The 17,300-nt window shown below is 28.2% G+C and overlaps 1 protein-coding gene across 5 annotated transcripts; it reads left to right on the top strand.

Annotated features, from left to right (window-relative positions):
- Positions 1–4,561: 4,561 nt before the first annotated feature.
- LOC112693406 (forkhead box protein C1-A-like) lies at positions 4,562–14,808 on the top strand. Of its 5 annotated transcripts, none has more exons than XM_025568461.1 (6): positions 4,562–4,654; positions 8,601–8,665; positions 10,657–10,956; positions 12,835–13,287; positions 13,819–14,211; positions 14,283–14,808. In XM_025568461.1, the coding sequence occupies exons 3-5, from the start codon at positions 10,657–10,659 to the stop codon at positions 14,194–14,196; spliced, it is 1,131 nt and encodes a 376-aa protein (XP_025424246.1). In that variant the 5' UTR covers positions 4,562–4,654; positions 8,601–8,665; the 3' UTR covers positions 14,197–14,211; positions 14,283–14,808. The 5 variants fall into 5 exon arrangements, with proteins under 5 accessions (XP_025424246.1, XP_025424245.1, XP_025424244.1 ...); XM_025568460.1 differs by having other exon boundaries at positions 14,280–14,808; XM_025568459.1 differs by having other exon boundaries at positions 13,819–14,215.
- Positions 14,809–17,300: the final 2,492 nt, after the last annotated feature.

Below are 17,300 nucleotides of genomic sequence, written 5' to 3'. Positions count from 1 at the left end.
TTTTATTATTGATGACGTGTAATATATTCGTAGTTTCATTATTACGCTTTGAATTTAAAATATACAACTACTAATATTATAATAATTAAATAATTACATTGATAGGTTTTTGAAAAGTTTTGTTAACTATATTCCAACAGCTATTAATTAACTGTAATTTAAAAATAAACTGTAAATTGGTAAAAAATGTATATAAAATAATATCTATTTATAGCAGTTATTTATGTGTGCAACGAAAAAAAAAAGATAACGATTATTTTTATTAAACCCCCCCAGAGCAAGATTTAATGTACGCCACGGCTTTAAACCAATCGATTCATTTCGAATAAATACTTTATAATAAGTAGACGCAGCAGACACTATCAAGTATATAGGTACTTAGTAAATGTTTTCGTTTTCAACGTAAAAACACGACGTCTGTTTATCTAGGCGCCAAAAGTACCTAAGCACGTATAACTCAACACCAATGTTAATATCGGTTAATTATAATAATTCATATATTGTATATTATAATAAATTAATGAACGTCACTCAAACCTTATCTCATAATTGACACTGAAAATTAAATTCGTCTAATTAATTTAATCGAGTGATATCTAACGAGTTAAATTTATTTAAACTTCTCGGGCGCAACCGTGCTTGAACATTTTGAAAAAATCGTGATTTCTTGTTCCCCACGTTTTTCTAATATATTTATATTGTGCTTGGTACTTTTTCTGAAAATTTAATATTCTTTTTCAAATGATCTGGTAAGCCGCATTAATTATAAATGTATGTACCGATTTAAAACATATTTAATATGATCATAATTACTATATATTTTTATTTAACAGTGTCGAAAATTTATATTATGTAAAATAATTACAATACGACAATTTTATACTATAGACTTATAATATTCTTAAAATTTTGTATTTAATCCTTTTCGATGATCCATTAAAAATCAAAAATCTATAAAATAAAGTTTTTAATTAGCTTTAAAATCATAATTATTAAGTTTTTTTATTTAGGTAATTAATCTTATTTATCTACTGTGTATGTATATATATATATGTATACATATGATGGTCTACAATTAAAGAAATATTATATGTAAGAAATAATTTTCAATTGTTCAAAATGGCATTGATTAGTTAACACAATGTTAAAAATGTTAAAAAAATAAGAGTTATATATTATTAGATATGTAAAATACTTTCCTTGAAATTACTGCAGCTTATACATAGATACCTATGTTTAAATACATGTATACGTATATATTCACTGTGGCAAATATTTATCTTAATATATAGTCAACTACATAATGAAATTTGATGAGTGAGTAACAGATAAGACGAATGATTGTGACTTTGTAATTTGTGATGGCCTATGTAATAATAATAAGGAGGTCACTATGTACGTACTTACATTAGTTCTTATTTATAATTAATTAAATTTTCGATTTTTACGTAATCCTTAAATGGCATTGTCGCAGTTTTTTAATCTAAACCATGTGTAAAAAGTACGCATATTTTTCGAGTGCCTTCAATGTCATGTAAACTAATTGCACTTTATGATATTATATGTATAAGATAACGTTACAATGAACAAATAATAATAATGAATGCTGATAGCGAAACCGAAAGCATATACGTAGTTATACATAATACTGATTTTGTAACTGATTTTAGATTCACACTATTTGTATTAAAAATATTTAAATTATTAATAACTGATTATATAGTTGACTATAGCAATGATAATAGTGATAGATATCTTGTAACTATATAAAATTATAGTGTGGGATAGAAATGCATGATCGATACGATTTCAAGACACTGGCTTTACATATGATCTATTGATTTTACACTATTATCAATAACAAATTAAACTAATCTTTAATAGCCGAATTTCTTTAATTTTTATTGTAAATCAATTTACAATAGATTTTTTTCTTTGAAAACTTACTCAATCGTTGATTAAAAAAAAGAGTAATGGTTGATCGGAAAAAAGCATATTGTATATCTTAATCGAACCAGAAAGAAAAACTGTAATAATAGATAACATAAATAATGTATCTTATGCAATTCTGGGTTAAAGGAGGGGGGAAAGAGGGCAGCTGTCCCGAGCGGCAATTTTTTGACGATGTCAACAAATGTTTTGAAATTTTCTAATGTATATACCAGTTTTTAGGAAAAATTATTAATTTATTATTGAAAAATACGAGTATTAATAACAATTATATAATATTATAATATTATAATATAATATATATATTATAATTATAATAGTTATTTTATATTATATTAAACCACTGAGTTATTTCGTCTGTGGGCGTTTAGCATATTAAGGGTAAAACCATATTATTATTATTTAGCGCTTGGACTTATGCATTTTTATTTTCGTTACACTTACATAAAATTGTGTTTATTGTATTTCTTATATATCTCTGTGTGTTATAATTTATAGCCATCAGATTATTAAATATGATATTAATAGTTTCAAATAATTTATTCACACACTCCCAAGCAATTGTTTTTGTTATCTCTCTCTCTCTCTCTCTCTCTCTCTCTCTCGTCTCGTGGTCATAGTTGTCGTCGTTGTCGAGTTCGATTCACGAATCACGATTGACTGGAAAACAAACGTGCCTAATATTTTATTTTCAATCAATATGAGTGGATAGCGCATACAAATGCATGTATTGAAATAAATTAGTTGTTTGGGTTTTTTTTTAATGTAGAACGAATTGACTAATAATTTTACGATAAAAATCAAAGCCATTAGTAAATATTTATAGTGTTTATAGCCGGAACTTGAGAATGAGATTATATAATTTAAAACAATAATGAAGTATTTTTCAGAAGATGAAAAATTATATATGCACAGTTTTCTTGAATTATTAACAGTATCAAAGTTAAACGATTCATTTCCTATTGTGGAAATAGCTTTAAAACTTGTTATACGTATTTATACCATGTTCAAATGCTGGCGAAGAAAGATCCCGCTGCAACTCGTTTGCGCACATTCAAAATTTTTTACCTAAAAATCGACGACTCGTTTGCGCACGACGAAATCAGTCGTTTACCTGAAAATAGATAACTCGTTTGCGCACAACGACATATTCACACACATAACACGTGTAAACATATTTCGTCACAGACTGCAGTACAAATTATCAAATATATTATCTTAATATTATCTTATAATCGACCGTGTAGACTGTATATTATATAAATTTGAATTTTCTAAAAAACTTTTAGTAAAGTTTCAGTAGGTATGGACTATGGATATAGACGGTACAGTGGTGACTAGTGTGTTGACGACGTAAACTTTAATATGGACGTAGAAATTTCTAATATTTTTGAATCTCGGTGAGGAAAACGATGTTTTAATATTGATGATTATAAATTTAGTGAATACCATGTTTTAATGAGTAGATTTTCAAATTTTAGATGCACTAATAAAAAATGTCCTGTGAATGTTATTGTTAGTACGAGTAAATCAAACAAAATAATAAAAGTAACCAACTATCATAATCACAAGTATAATAATTGATGATAATAAGGAAACGAGTTCTGATACTAAGGATTTTCGTCGCAGGTAGCCAAAATATATGTGCGCAATTGAGTTGTGCACTTTTGCGCAAACGAGTTGTATAAAAGATAAATGTGTGCAAATGATTTGTAGCCGAAAGATCCTTCTCAGTTTTAAAAAGAGTCAAGAATTACCAGTAAACAAATTATCTAATGAAAATATGTCATAGTTGTCTCTAATATCTATTGTAAATATTTCCCTAAAAAGTATAGGTTGAAATGATATTATTAAAGAGTTTGCTGCACAAAAAGCTAAAAAATAGTTGTAAATGTTTTATATTGAATAAATTTGTATTAAAACGTTTATATTTAGTACCTACTAAGGTCTATAAATTTAAAAACCACCGGTGTTACAGTATGTTTATAAATATAAATTAATTAAACAATATTAACTATGTTGTTGTTGTATACATGGGTACATACATATATACAAATATATATATATATATATATATATATTGGTTTGTGGAGGGGGTTGAAGGGCGGAATTTTAAAATCTGCCCCCACGCGGAAAATTTGTTAACCCAACACTGGTTTTATGTGTTAAATAAATAAAGGATCGTATGAACCCATCTACTGATTGATCAAATGTTTAGCGATTATTCATGCTACACGACATTAGACGAATGTATTGTATAGTACAATAATTAGAATAAAAAATGAAGCTATAACCAAACATCCAATCTTTTCCACGATTCTCATCATAGACCTATGTATTAAATAAATGTTATAAAATCATTGATGTGCCCAGTTATGTGATTATACGAGTATCATCTTTATGACGGTCGATGAAATAATTAATCCTACGCAATACATATATGTATCACTCAAATATTTTGCGAACAAAAAGAAGTCTCCGTCACATAAATTATAACGTTTTCTTTTTGAGAAGCATATAGAAAATATTTAAAAATGAATAAATAATGAGTAGTAATTTTAAATTCCATGTTTTTTTTTTTTTTTTTATAGCAAATTTCAAAAATTGGTGGTCACTTCAATGTCAGCTTCATAACTCAATGTTAAAAATGAATCAATGAAAACTTACATAATGTATCTATAATCTACTTTGATGGATACAAATTGTGAGAAACAGTTGATTTATATAATTTTTCTTCAAATTGAAAGTAAAATTTGATGATCAACAAATTGTATATTTTCAATTTTTATAACTTGAACATTTCCTATACTCATTAGTAATTATTTATAATTTGTAGACATTTAATCTTGAATTGACAAATGTATGCGTTTATAATTGTGTTATTTTATTAGATAAACAATAAAAAAATTAAATATTATTAACAAATATGTTTATCATATAGTTTTAAGTGCACTTATATACAGGGTGATTAGAAATTCTTGTTGCTAACGTATCTATGATTGTATAAGAACCGTTTGAGATTTCTATTTGTTCGTAACGAAGATTCACGATCGCTCTGTAGATATCTATACAAATTATACACATTACACACATTTTTTTTATAGATATATATAACATATATTATGTATATAATACATATCATACATAATATAGGTATGTATAAGTAAAGAATAGTTTTGTCATTTCATTTTTTTTCTTTTCATACGACTTACTATTTTATGTTTAAGCTGAAAACGTGTAAAACATTTGATAGTATGAAACATTGATAATGACAGAGTTTAATCGTTATAATATTAGCTGTAATTGTTATCGTCATTTTTTAATTAATTTTCAATACATTTTTTAAAATCTACATTATGACATATTATTTTTATAGATAAGAAGAAACTAGACGCAATCTTCTTGCGAGTGCAAGTTGATTCTATGACCTCTAAACCCGTTTACTTGGTACTGATTTAAATTTGGTTGTAAGCTTTATCATCTTAAACTATATGTATGTATTTATTTTTTTATGAAACAAAAAAAACATTGTACTATTTACGAAACTTAGAAGCAAATTTAAGTATTATCAACATACTTTGTATAATTTTTAAAATTAATTAATTTTTTTTTTAATTTATACAATATTTTTTTATTTGTTTTTATTTTTATTTGAACTAGGAAAATATAAATTTATAAATATTTAATTACAAAAATATATGTACAATCACATATTTAAATATATGTTACTATTTAAGTTGTATTATGTCGTATCGTACTTAAATTTATCTAAAAACATAATTTAAAACTAATTATTACAATATGCCAAAAACCAACTATTATATCTTATTTTAAAATTCATGCATAGATTACAGTTAAAAATATTAGACCAACATTTGGCATAAAATCATAATGTTGTTAGCATAATATTTTATAGAACTTGAATATTTTGTATAAACATAACTACTACCGTGTCTATATTTTATGATACTTCGTACATATAATAACTCAACATCTTAAATTGCTTCAAACAATATAATACCTAATATTCATTATGTTAACATAAACAAAATTATTTGTTTACTTTACTCGATAAAACTATTTTACAACCAATACAATAATCTTTCTTTCAAAGAAAATCATTAAAATTTATAACATTCATAACTTTTTTTTTATGCTTTTATTTAATAATTTGAATATTTTTACTCTTATTTTAAATTATTTAAGATAAACAAAATTAATTTTGTTTATTTGTTGTGTTAACCATTTCAATTTGAAAAGTATTTCTTTAAAAATTACAAGTGGAAAACAATTTTTAATGAAACATATGCTCTTGATATTACGTGAACTTTTTTACTGAAATATTATTGTTTATATTATTATTTGTTGTTTATTTTAGCTAGGATAAAAATAGCTTAGTAATATAATATAAAAAATAATTTACTCATGAATCAGACATTTGTACGCAGTCTTCGTATTTACATATCAAACTCATAATTACAAGTTATAACCGTAACACTATTTTAACATAGTGTTTTCCGTTTACAATTTTAACTTATGAATTTAATTTTTACTTAATATTTTATTTTTTAACCATATTATACAACCAAACATTATAATTATCCATTATCGTACTAACCAATTCTAATACAGCAAATGTTGAAATGATGAAATACGACACAAATTATAAATGTAATATGTAATAACACTTAAACATTAATAATATAAATATCTATAATATAGTATTAGCTACTAGCTAGACATAATTAATAATTAATACATTGCAATAATTTTTACTAATTATATTATAATATTGTATTTAGTATTGCATTGGTAATTTGTCAGATGATATAATTTATAATAATTAATAATATAACTACTAGATAAATTGTTTCTGTGTACAGTAAAAAAACTAACTGAAATAACTCACAAATGACTAAATGAGTATTAATTTCGAACATGTAGTTTGACGTTTTGTTATAATGTTTAATTCAATAACGACATAATGCATATTATTATACGTTTATATGTCAATATAGAGTCGGAAAGGTACTAACCATGGTTATTGGTTATACATGCATACATTGGGTAATAATATACAAATACAATCCACCGTATTTATTTATTATTCGTCATTATACAAGTGTTTCGCATTTCACTGCCCGGACGTTTTTACCGTAAAACCCCATGTAATAAATATTATAATTTGTTATCAGACCGATCATCGGCGAAAAACATTGAAATGTCCGCGTTTATACATCTATGTATACGGTGCAAGTAATATAATTTGGCAATTCCATACTGCTGGTTTAAGATATCTGCTTCTGGATTACTATTTAAACGGATGGACATCAACTTGTTTGCCGAAACTCCGGAATAGTATATTATCAACACTTTTTTGGCCCATCATGAAGTTCGAAAGAGTTTCCTGTGGAAAGGCATCGGCACATAATAAGATCAATGATTTCAAAACACGTCGAAATCGTTACATCGCGGCAATCGTCATATAGCCATCAGCATCCACGTATTATATTGCTTTGCTGCAGGAAGTATAACATTAAAGTATATTTCTACCTTTATAGATTCGAACTACAAAAATGAATTTAAACACTGCACATACAATAATATATAATGGTATATAATGGTGGGTATAAAGTATAATATCTACACGAAAGTAATAATAATATGAAAAAATATTAAAGATTATTGCCCAAAGTCGCGTACTCTTATCGAGTGAATCATCGGAAAATATGTTTACAATTGATACATTTGCATATCGAATGTACTGCAATACACCTATATGGCTGTATATCACACACCTGTGGGATATGCCGGGGGAAAGACCAGGAGTCAACGATACAAACATACATATATTATTATGCCCTATCTAAAAACATATTATTCATTGTTTTTTTTTCTAATATTTTTTTTTTTTTGCCAATGGCAGTTTAAATTTTTTAACCGCAGAATTATTAATGAAAATACAACAGTATAACACATCGATGGCGTACAGTGATCGTTACTTTTGATTATTGTTTTACAAATAGGTTCGACGATTTTGGTATACGCGATCGAATGTTTTCGAATAAATTGTTTATGAAAAAACATAAATAATTACATTATTTATTATTACTTCATGTGGCCGCCGAGCGTGTGTTATTTTTTATTATTATTATTATTATTATTATTACACAAATGCATCAACGGCACATTTGTCAACAGCGTCTGTCTTTTATCGCATATTGAAAAATTGAAAAATATTAAACAATAACAATTATTCCGTATGTATATAGGGGGACACGGCCACTGTGTAAATCGTTATCGTGTATAGATTAAATAACGATTTATTACGTTGGCCGTATGTTAGCAAAAAAAATATACATGTATAGGTACGAGTTTATATTTACAGAACGTAATAGTAACAATAAAATAAAATACCACGTCTAACGACTAAATTGGATATATATTGCACTCGGTTTGTTATGAATTATTGTTACCATATTTATGGAAATTCATGTGGTATTAATAAAAAGCTACAGTATTAATTGCAATTCTTATATATTTCTTCACAGCTCAGTAATTACATATATAAATAAAAAATATTAACTTATGACTTAAAAGAAAATGTGGAGTATTTTTTGAATTCACGCATAATTTATTTTGTTTTTCAGAATCATCGATCTTTACCAGTTGTTGACCAATCGGACAGCATCTTGGAGATTGCTGCTCGGTATCGGTACGTTTCGATATTATATTTATGAACGAATAGGAAGGAAACGATATTCATTTTAAAAATAAGATCCCACCTCAACCTTAGGGTCCTAGTTATTTGCTTCTGCACACATACAAACACTGAGCATTTCTTACAATTTAAAGACGAGATCGCACAAACCGATGTGTTTAATCCGCTTTAGCGATGTGTATTTTAGCGACCTAAAACGCTCAATATATTGTTTGTTTTTACTAAATATTAGTGTTGGATTATGCAGCATAAACAATAAACAGTAACAGTTTTGAAATAAAACTTAACGTAATCATATCTTATCTGTATAGGGTGGTGTAAACTTGACAACTGATTGATGACAACCCAAACCTTTTATTGTGCAATATTTATAGAATTTTAATGAAATCATACCATTTATTTCACCACCTAGCATTTAGTACTTACACGCATGTACAAAAGCCTGGGGGAAAAATAAGTGATCGGGTTTGAACATTGTAATTGTATATGTTCATTACAACATGCAATATGAACGACTACAAGAGTATTAATATTTACTTCAAGAGTAATATTTAATCATTAGAAAAAAAATATAAATATTTATCAAGAAAATGTTTCAATAAACATTGAATCAATTATATTATAAAGCTAAATATTAATTATTTATAAAATAATAAAATATTAAATAAAAATTAAAAATTAGTAAATGGTTAATAATAATAATGGTAAATACTCGTAAATTAATAAATAAATAAATAAACAAATAGTTTATATTTAGAAATAAATGAATACATTTTAGCCTGGAATATTATTATATTTGTAAAGTACGACTGGTTTCAAATTAAAAATTCATTATCGGGTGAAAAGTCAATAAAATCATGACTAAGGATAAGCATTTATTTATTTCTATGTTAAATATTCGTTTAACTTTTATTAAAAATTGTATTTAAAAAAAATTGTTACGGGCCATATTCAATACCTTTGCGGGTCGGGCACATCTGATCTATCATCATTGTTATTAGAGGTCAATAATAGAAAATTGGAAACAATGGATAAATATGGTTATAAGTCCAGTGTGATTTCTTAATATCGACGGTTAGGGTTATTATAATAAATAGGATTTAATTTGCACTAAAAAGCTATACTAAGCGAAATGTTTTCGTGATAAATAATAACATTTTACTAGAATGGCCAATTGAAATTATATTTCTCGGAAACGGACGGCTGTTCTCTGTTCACTGCTATATTGTTAACAGGTACTATAAATTTCGCATATCAAATATTCGTTACTCGAACAAATTCGTACTTCGAACTTATAAAGATAGTAAATTTATCATAGCTCATGAATAAATGTTCCACAATGTTTAAGAACACGTTTAGTTTATACGTTTTGATAATTCGAACGAACGCGTCGGTACATAATATTATGTGATTATTATATAACACGAATCGTCGCCGACCGTACACCGATCGTAAGGGGGTAGGGCAGAGCCAAATTAAACATTTGTGAGCCCCTAGGCAATTAAAATGTTGGGCCCTACAGTATAATTTTTTATATACATTTTTAACATTACTATCCAATAATTAAAATAAACAGTTTTAGTAATAACCAACTATTATTTATAAACAAAATCGTATTTATTGAATTTTTTTATTTGCAAAAAAAATCAATTATTATATTATTTCTATTTTTTTCAAAATAATTGTATTATTATTATTGCCTATAACGCTTACAACTTAATATATATATTATATTTAATAATGAATTTTGTCCCGTAAATTCGTAAATAAAATACATGTATTATTAAATAAAAAAATAAATATTTTCCCGTTTTCACAGGGCCCCTTAAATGAGTGAGGTCTTAAGGGGGGCGCCTACTCCGCCTAATGGGTAATCCGGCTCTGGGGTAGGGGATAGGAGGAAATAATATATTAATAAATATAACGTGTGACATATATCCTATGCAACTATCGTATACAGACTAGCTGACCCTATGCGATTGCAGATGAACCGCGGTAGCCGACCCGGTCCACCAGAAGAGTCGAACTGTACAACAGCTTCCGTTAACATGAAGAACGAAGAGACGTTGCAGAGCCACCAGCAGCGCAACATGTTAGCCGAGGCGATAGCGTCGCTACCGCCCGTGCCACAGAACCTGTCGGCGATCGCCCTCTTCCATCAGCTGCCCATATTGTACCAGCAGCACTACCAGCACATGTTGCAATCCCGGATCCTGCCGTACCTGCAGGAATCGTTGAGATTGCAGAGTACCGCAAACATTATCGACAAGCCGCAGCTGTCAACGGTAAGCGCGACATCCGATGGACGACTCATTGTGGTCCATTCTCTACGGATTTTTGACTCGTTTCAACCGTCCCTATATCACCTATGTCTATATAAGTAAAAACAAAGTAGTCCTAGAAAACGTTATCTGTAAAAAATAATAAAATCGCAACTTTTTGCAACATTTGTAAAAGTTGCGATTTTATTTTTTCATATCCAGTTGCAATTTTATTAAATTTGTACATACCTGATGATGAAGTTTAAATTCGAAATAGGCCATGCTTTACAAATATAATAACACTCCAAGCTAAGCTTTTATTTATTTATTTATTTATATGTATGTAAACTATTTGTTTATTTATTTAAAATGTAACAGTTATTTTAAACATAATTATTCTCTAACCCCCCCCCCCAAAAAATCATTTGTTGTCTATGACCTTGACTACGTTGTTGATGACGGTTCCACTGCACAATCGAATATTTTGGCGACTGCTTATGTCCCGAGAAAATAAATTTTATCGCAGTATGAATTTTAATCTTATTATCATCCTATGAACGTTCCAAAATAAAATTCCATTCGCGTTACATGGTTACATTCAAACATCAAAACATGTTACAAATAACATTCAATACATGTTAGCAAATGACAAAAATTCATTTAAAATAAACTTTAATTATTTTTTAAATACTTCTTTTTATTTCGAGCTATTTATTTATTTTTTTTTTTTGTAATTAATTAGATTAAACCATTAATTTTATAAAATTAAAAGTTTTACCTTATACATAAGAAAATAAAAAGTATACATTAATTACATCAAGTACCACATTATTGTTATTATATTTTAATATACACTCTTCTTATATTGTGAATTTCTGTCATCTGTCCTCTAACAATACTAACATAAATACTGAATAAGTATAAAAAAAAAGCATTATAAAGGAAATATTAAAAAAAAAACAAAAAACAAATATGAACTGAATGATATTTTGTATCTTGTGGTATATCGGACTCAATCAGCTAAAACTGTTACGAATAAAGCATCATTATTGTAATGCTTTGGCTATTTTTTATACATCCTGTTTGGAAGAAGTTAGAAAAAAATATTATTATGTGAAAATTATGCTAGTAATATTTAAATTTATATTTACTTTTTGGTACAAAAAAAATTATAGAACCACACAATTTAATAAAAACACCTATTCTTCATATCACGGTCTAAGACCAATGTATAGCAAATTATTATTAAAAATTTTAGCGGTTATCGAATTATATTTAACATACCATTTTATCGACAAAAATCGAGCAACTCTCTTAATGGTTTTGAATTCGAAATAAATAATTTTTTGCCACGAATTAAATTTAACGAATACATTTATATCATCAAACAACATACAGTCGTAAACTGGGGTGGCAAGGGGGGATTTTCCCTCCTAGAATAAATTAGTAGGACCAGTGCCCCCTCTGATATTTAACATACCTTGTTTTAAAATAAGTACAGAACAGCTGGTTATAGTTATTACTGTACAGTTTTCTTTTTTAAATCTTAATTTTCAATTTTAGCTTATCTAACATAATGAATAATATTATATGTATAATATATTATATGTAGGTAGTAATGCGGCGTTTATGTTTAGAAGTTATAAAATATTAAAAATGTCTATGCATTGTCTATATAGTAATAATGACGAGCACCTAATACTAATATATAACAAAAGGTAATGTTAACATATATTTACAAGTAAGTAATGTAAGGTTAACTATGTAGACTAATTGATGTGTAACTATATATTTGCACCCCCCCCCCTAATAAATGTTCAAGTTCCGCCCACGAAACGACATTTTATACCGGTAAAAATAATCGGATAAAATTTGCTAATGCGCGTGTATTATACACTGCAGATGCCGACGGTTAGTCCGTTCGACCAGCCGTCTTCGGAACAGAACGCCGTGTCGGCCGCAGCGGTGGCGGCCGCGGACATGGCGGCCGCCGGATGCAACGAGAAGCCGCCGTACTCGTACATAGCGCTGATCGCCATGGCCATCACGTCCACGCCCAACCAGCGGATGACGCTCAGCGAGATATACAATTACATCACAGAAAAGTTCCCGTACTACCGTCGGAACAGACAGGGCTGGCAGAACTCCATCCGGCACAACTTGAGCCTGAACGACTGTTTCATCAAGATACCCAGGGGTCGGACCGGCATGGATGACAACATGGGCGGTGGCAAGGGTAGCTACTGGACGCTGGACCCGGTGGCCGCGGCTGACATGTTCGAACGGGGCAACTACAGACGGAGACGGATGCGTCGGCATAGACCGTACCAGCAGCACAACCACCATCATCAGACGGTAAGACGGACAATTCATTAAACTCATGTTCACTGCGTGACCGGCGATTTTGGATCGTCGTCAGGGGTAGGTCTCCTTGGGGCTACGATCAAGGGCGCTTTGTAAGGAATAAAGGCGAAAAGTACACTTAGGGCTAACTTCACCCTTAAGTTGTGTTTTGACTGTTGATACGCATCCGCATTACGCGCATCATTCACTCTTACCAATCTCAAGTACGTCCAATAATCTCTTCGGTTTACTCCGTTTTTCTCAAAAACCGTCCGAATCGTATAGACTTATTCGCTATCATTATTTATCAGCAGCTAATGTTACTGCTAAAAATCTTATAAAGCACTTTTTACACTATATACATGAAGATCTAATATTTTGTTTTCCACGGTTTATCTGAATTTCGAATTATATCTTTACGTAAATGAACTAGTTATTTTTTTTCGACGCCACTAAAATCAGGATTTTGATAGCTGCACTTCCTCCTCGTATACATGATAATTTAATAAATAATAACTTTGTATTTTTCTCTGATGAGAGTAGACCCAACCAGACATTAAGTCGCTACTACAGCAACCACAGGTACCTCACCACCATCATCACCATCATTTTGCGGTGTACCCCGAGTTCCAATTGTCCACCAGAAATGCGATAGCCGCCGAATCATTGACAGATAAACAGCACGCGGTCGCAGACACGGTGTCCTCGCACAACTTGGCGTTCCACATCGAAAACCTGATACAGAAAAAGCACCATGTAGGCGAGCTCTCCCAAGAAGAGATTGTATCCTCCAGTAGCGTGCATAACAACAACGACTCGTCGCATCCGGGCGACGAACAGCTGATAGTCGAGTCTAAGCCCAAATTGATCATCATCAACGACGAAGACGACAGCAACAACAGCGGTGGCAGCAGACATTAGAAATCCTATAACAGTGCATGTATAAATTATAATTTTGTAATTACAATATAATAATAATAATAATAATAATAATAATAATTAAGTAGGTACACGGGTACATGCACTTGGCCGAATGTACAACATGTGACGTCATGTGCAATGAAACTGTATAGTACTCTACGAGTTCTCAATACGTATGTGTGCGTGAGTGTGGACGACGTGTGTTTATCTTTGGTCGAGAAAAACGATATCGCACCAGCTAGTATTAATTTCGTAATAAAAATATATATAATGTTATTGTTATTATTATTATTATAAATATGCTGTGAATCGTTTATGGTTTTATTTCTCTTTGTACAAAATTTTTATCGAGCTGTGTATTATGATGTTGACGAAACATGAACTCAGAACTGTAATACGTTACATTATTATATTATACTATTTGATTGTATACCTATTTGTGTCCACGTGTATGTATTATAACTCGTGTAATTAACGTCGATTTAATACACACACGCATTTATAAATGTTTAATTGATGCCAACGTCGATGTAACATTATATATTTCTTTGACAACCACCTATCGACTTACTTCGAAATAATAATAATAATAATAATAAGATAAATAGGCAATATGCGTATAATATATTCTACAATGTTATACTTTTGGATTCCACCTGGTCGCGGATTCCGATCTCGTCATTTGAATATACGAGTACCATGTATAAGCCACTAGTTAGTGGTGTAGGTACATCAAATAAGTATTCTGTGTTAAAAATAATTTGAGAATTTTTTAAAAAACTTTCGTCGTGTACATAATTTGCACTCATTTCTATGTCCATAAGTAACACTCATTACTCATATTCTTTATCGGATGTCAGTTGTTTTTCAATCGAAAAATCATTGATTTCGTTTATTATATCAACCTAAACAGTATATAATTACATACATGTGTATGTAATATTATATAGGTAGATACAAAATGTTTTTTTTTTTTTTGATTTCACAAATGTATCTTGCGTACTAAATAATTATAATTTATAGCATATTATAATACACTAATATTATATTAGTCATTACGTGAAACCAGACTATTTTTTATTTTATTTTAACACGTGTTTCTACTAAAAATTAACATACCTAAATCACAATCCAAAAACATACGTCTAAACTTTGGAAAACGTGTTTAAATTAAAATCATGTTTATATTACAGTAGTTCTTAAATATTATATACCTTATACCTAAGTCTAGTCAGAAACATTGTTTTATAATTGTATTATTATGATCATGATTTATGTGATATTAAATATATTTTTATAAAATGATCCATAGTTAAAAAAAAAAAAATATGTCTTTTAAAACATATTGTTCAGCATGAGCATCGAATTATGAATAGTCTATAAATTTTCATTTAAATAATAAATCATAAATAGGTACTAGCTTGTATAATAAACAGAAAACACATTTTATTGTAGGTAGGAATAAAAAAAAAATTATTTATCAATAAAATTGTAAATTAGTGTAATATTTTTAATTACATTAATATTTTAAAATAAAATATCATGGTGACAAATGGAAGAAAATGTTTTAATTTAATGAAAAGAAATATCAAAAATCGATATTTAAAGGGAACCTAACCAGTTTATTCGATAACTCAGCAGCGTTAATTTTTTAGTTTATGATAGCCAAAATGTATGTCCTGACATAAGCGATTCTAGTTAATCTTGGATAATCATTAATAATATTCAACTTCATACCAAATTATTGCTGATACCAATTCAAAATACTCTTGGATTATCTTTCACTCTGAAATATCCATATCTTGATGAGTTAGGAAACAAGTAAACTTAAAAAAGTATTTACCTCTGGCTTAATTTTAAGTACAGTCAACTCTCGATTATTCAAACCTTCAATAATTTGAAACTTCAGTTATTCAAAGTAAATGCATGGTTCCTTGAAAATCATGAGGTAATTCAAATAAAAATAATGCATTTAAGTACATTAGATAAATCGAAATTAAATTTTGGGAAACTTGCAACTAACACGTGACAATTCAAAGTATCATACGTTAAACACTCTGCAATTCGAAGTATATTCAGCAAATTTATTCTATCGATATTCTTATAATTTTTTTGTTAAAAAATTACTATACAATCGTGTAGAAATTTAACATAATATTTTCAATAACTATAGAATTAATATTGTAAGAACCTTATCGTATTATTTCTTAATTGTCACTAATCGTAATATATCTTTTCGATGGCCATCAGTCAAATGTAGTTTTATTTTAGTTTCGTTTGGTCTATTATAAAATTCTTGTATTGAATCTAATTCAAAAAATACTATTGAAAAAATTAAACTAAATTCATTGAAGCAGAAAACCATTACAGATTTCTTCAAAAAATAATAATTTTATTTAGTTAGTATAATTATATAATTTAATATATAATATTATAGTATATAATTTACATTTTAAAAATAATAAATAACTAATACCACCTAATTTGCTGAAATAAATAATAATTATGAACAAAATTTTTTTCTAAACTCAGTAATTCAATTTTTTTTTTTTTTTTGCTCACTCGTTGCTTCAAACTACTCACAATTAAAATTCTCGGTAATATAACATTTTTCAACAGTCCCGTCAACTTTGAATTATCAAGACTCGACTGTATCTACTATAATAACCTACCATAATAGCTATTCAAAGTATATTTTTTTGTTTAATATAACACTACAAAACGAGACATTTTGGAGAAATAATAGAAAACCATTTTAATTAGTACAATAACTGTTAAAATATATCATTCATAGAAAGCAATTTATTTATGTTATGGTAATAAATTAAATTAAATTACATTTTATATTTTAAAATCTATAAGTGGGTTATTTAGATTTCAATCAAAAATTTGAAATGATTCAAAAATAAATATTAACGAGTCATAAATTAATTTGATTATTTTCATATATACATTTAATTAACATGATATGCCAAAGATAAATGTAGTAAATAGTTTCCTCAGAACAATGCATAAATTAAAAATCTACAATGGTTTTGAATTATAATTTATGAGATAAGGTTTATTAAATGATGTAAATAAATAAATAGCAAAAATTGACGTTG

The sequence above is a fragment of the Sipha flava genome, unplaced genomic scaffold (assembly GCF_003268045.1).
Source record: "Sipha flava isolate LNK unplaced genomic scaffold, YSA_version1 86_pilon_pilon, whole genome shotgun sequence".
NCBI lineage: Eukaryota > Metazoa > Arthropoda > Insecta > Hemiptera > Aphididae > Sipha > Sipha flava.
This window is presented reverse-complemented; position numbering and strand designations above follow the sequence as displayed.

Coding starts and splice junctions, on each gene's coding strand:
- LOC112693406 (XM_025568461.1), top strand. CDS start 10,657: ATGAACCGCGGTAGCCGACCCGGTCCACCAGAAGAGTCGAACTGTACA. Junction 10,957..12,834: donor ACAAGCCGCAGCTGTCAACG/GTAAGCGCGACA, acceptor TATACACTGCAG/ATGCCGACGGTTAGTCCGTT. Junction 13,288..13,818: donor ACAACCACCATCATCAGACG/GTAAGACGGACA, acceptor TGATGAGAGTAG/ACCCAACCAGACATTAAGTC.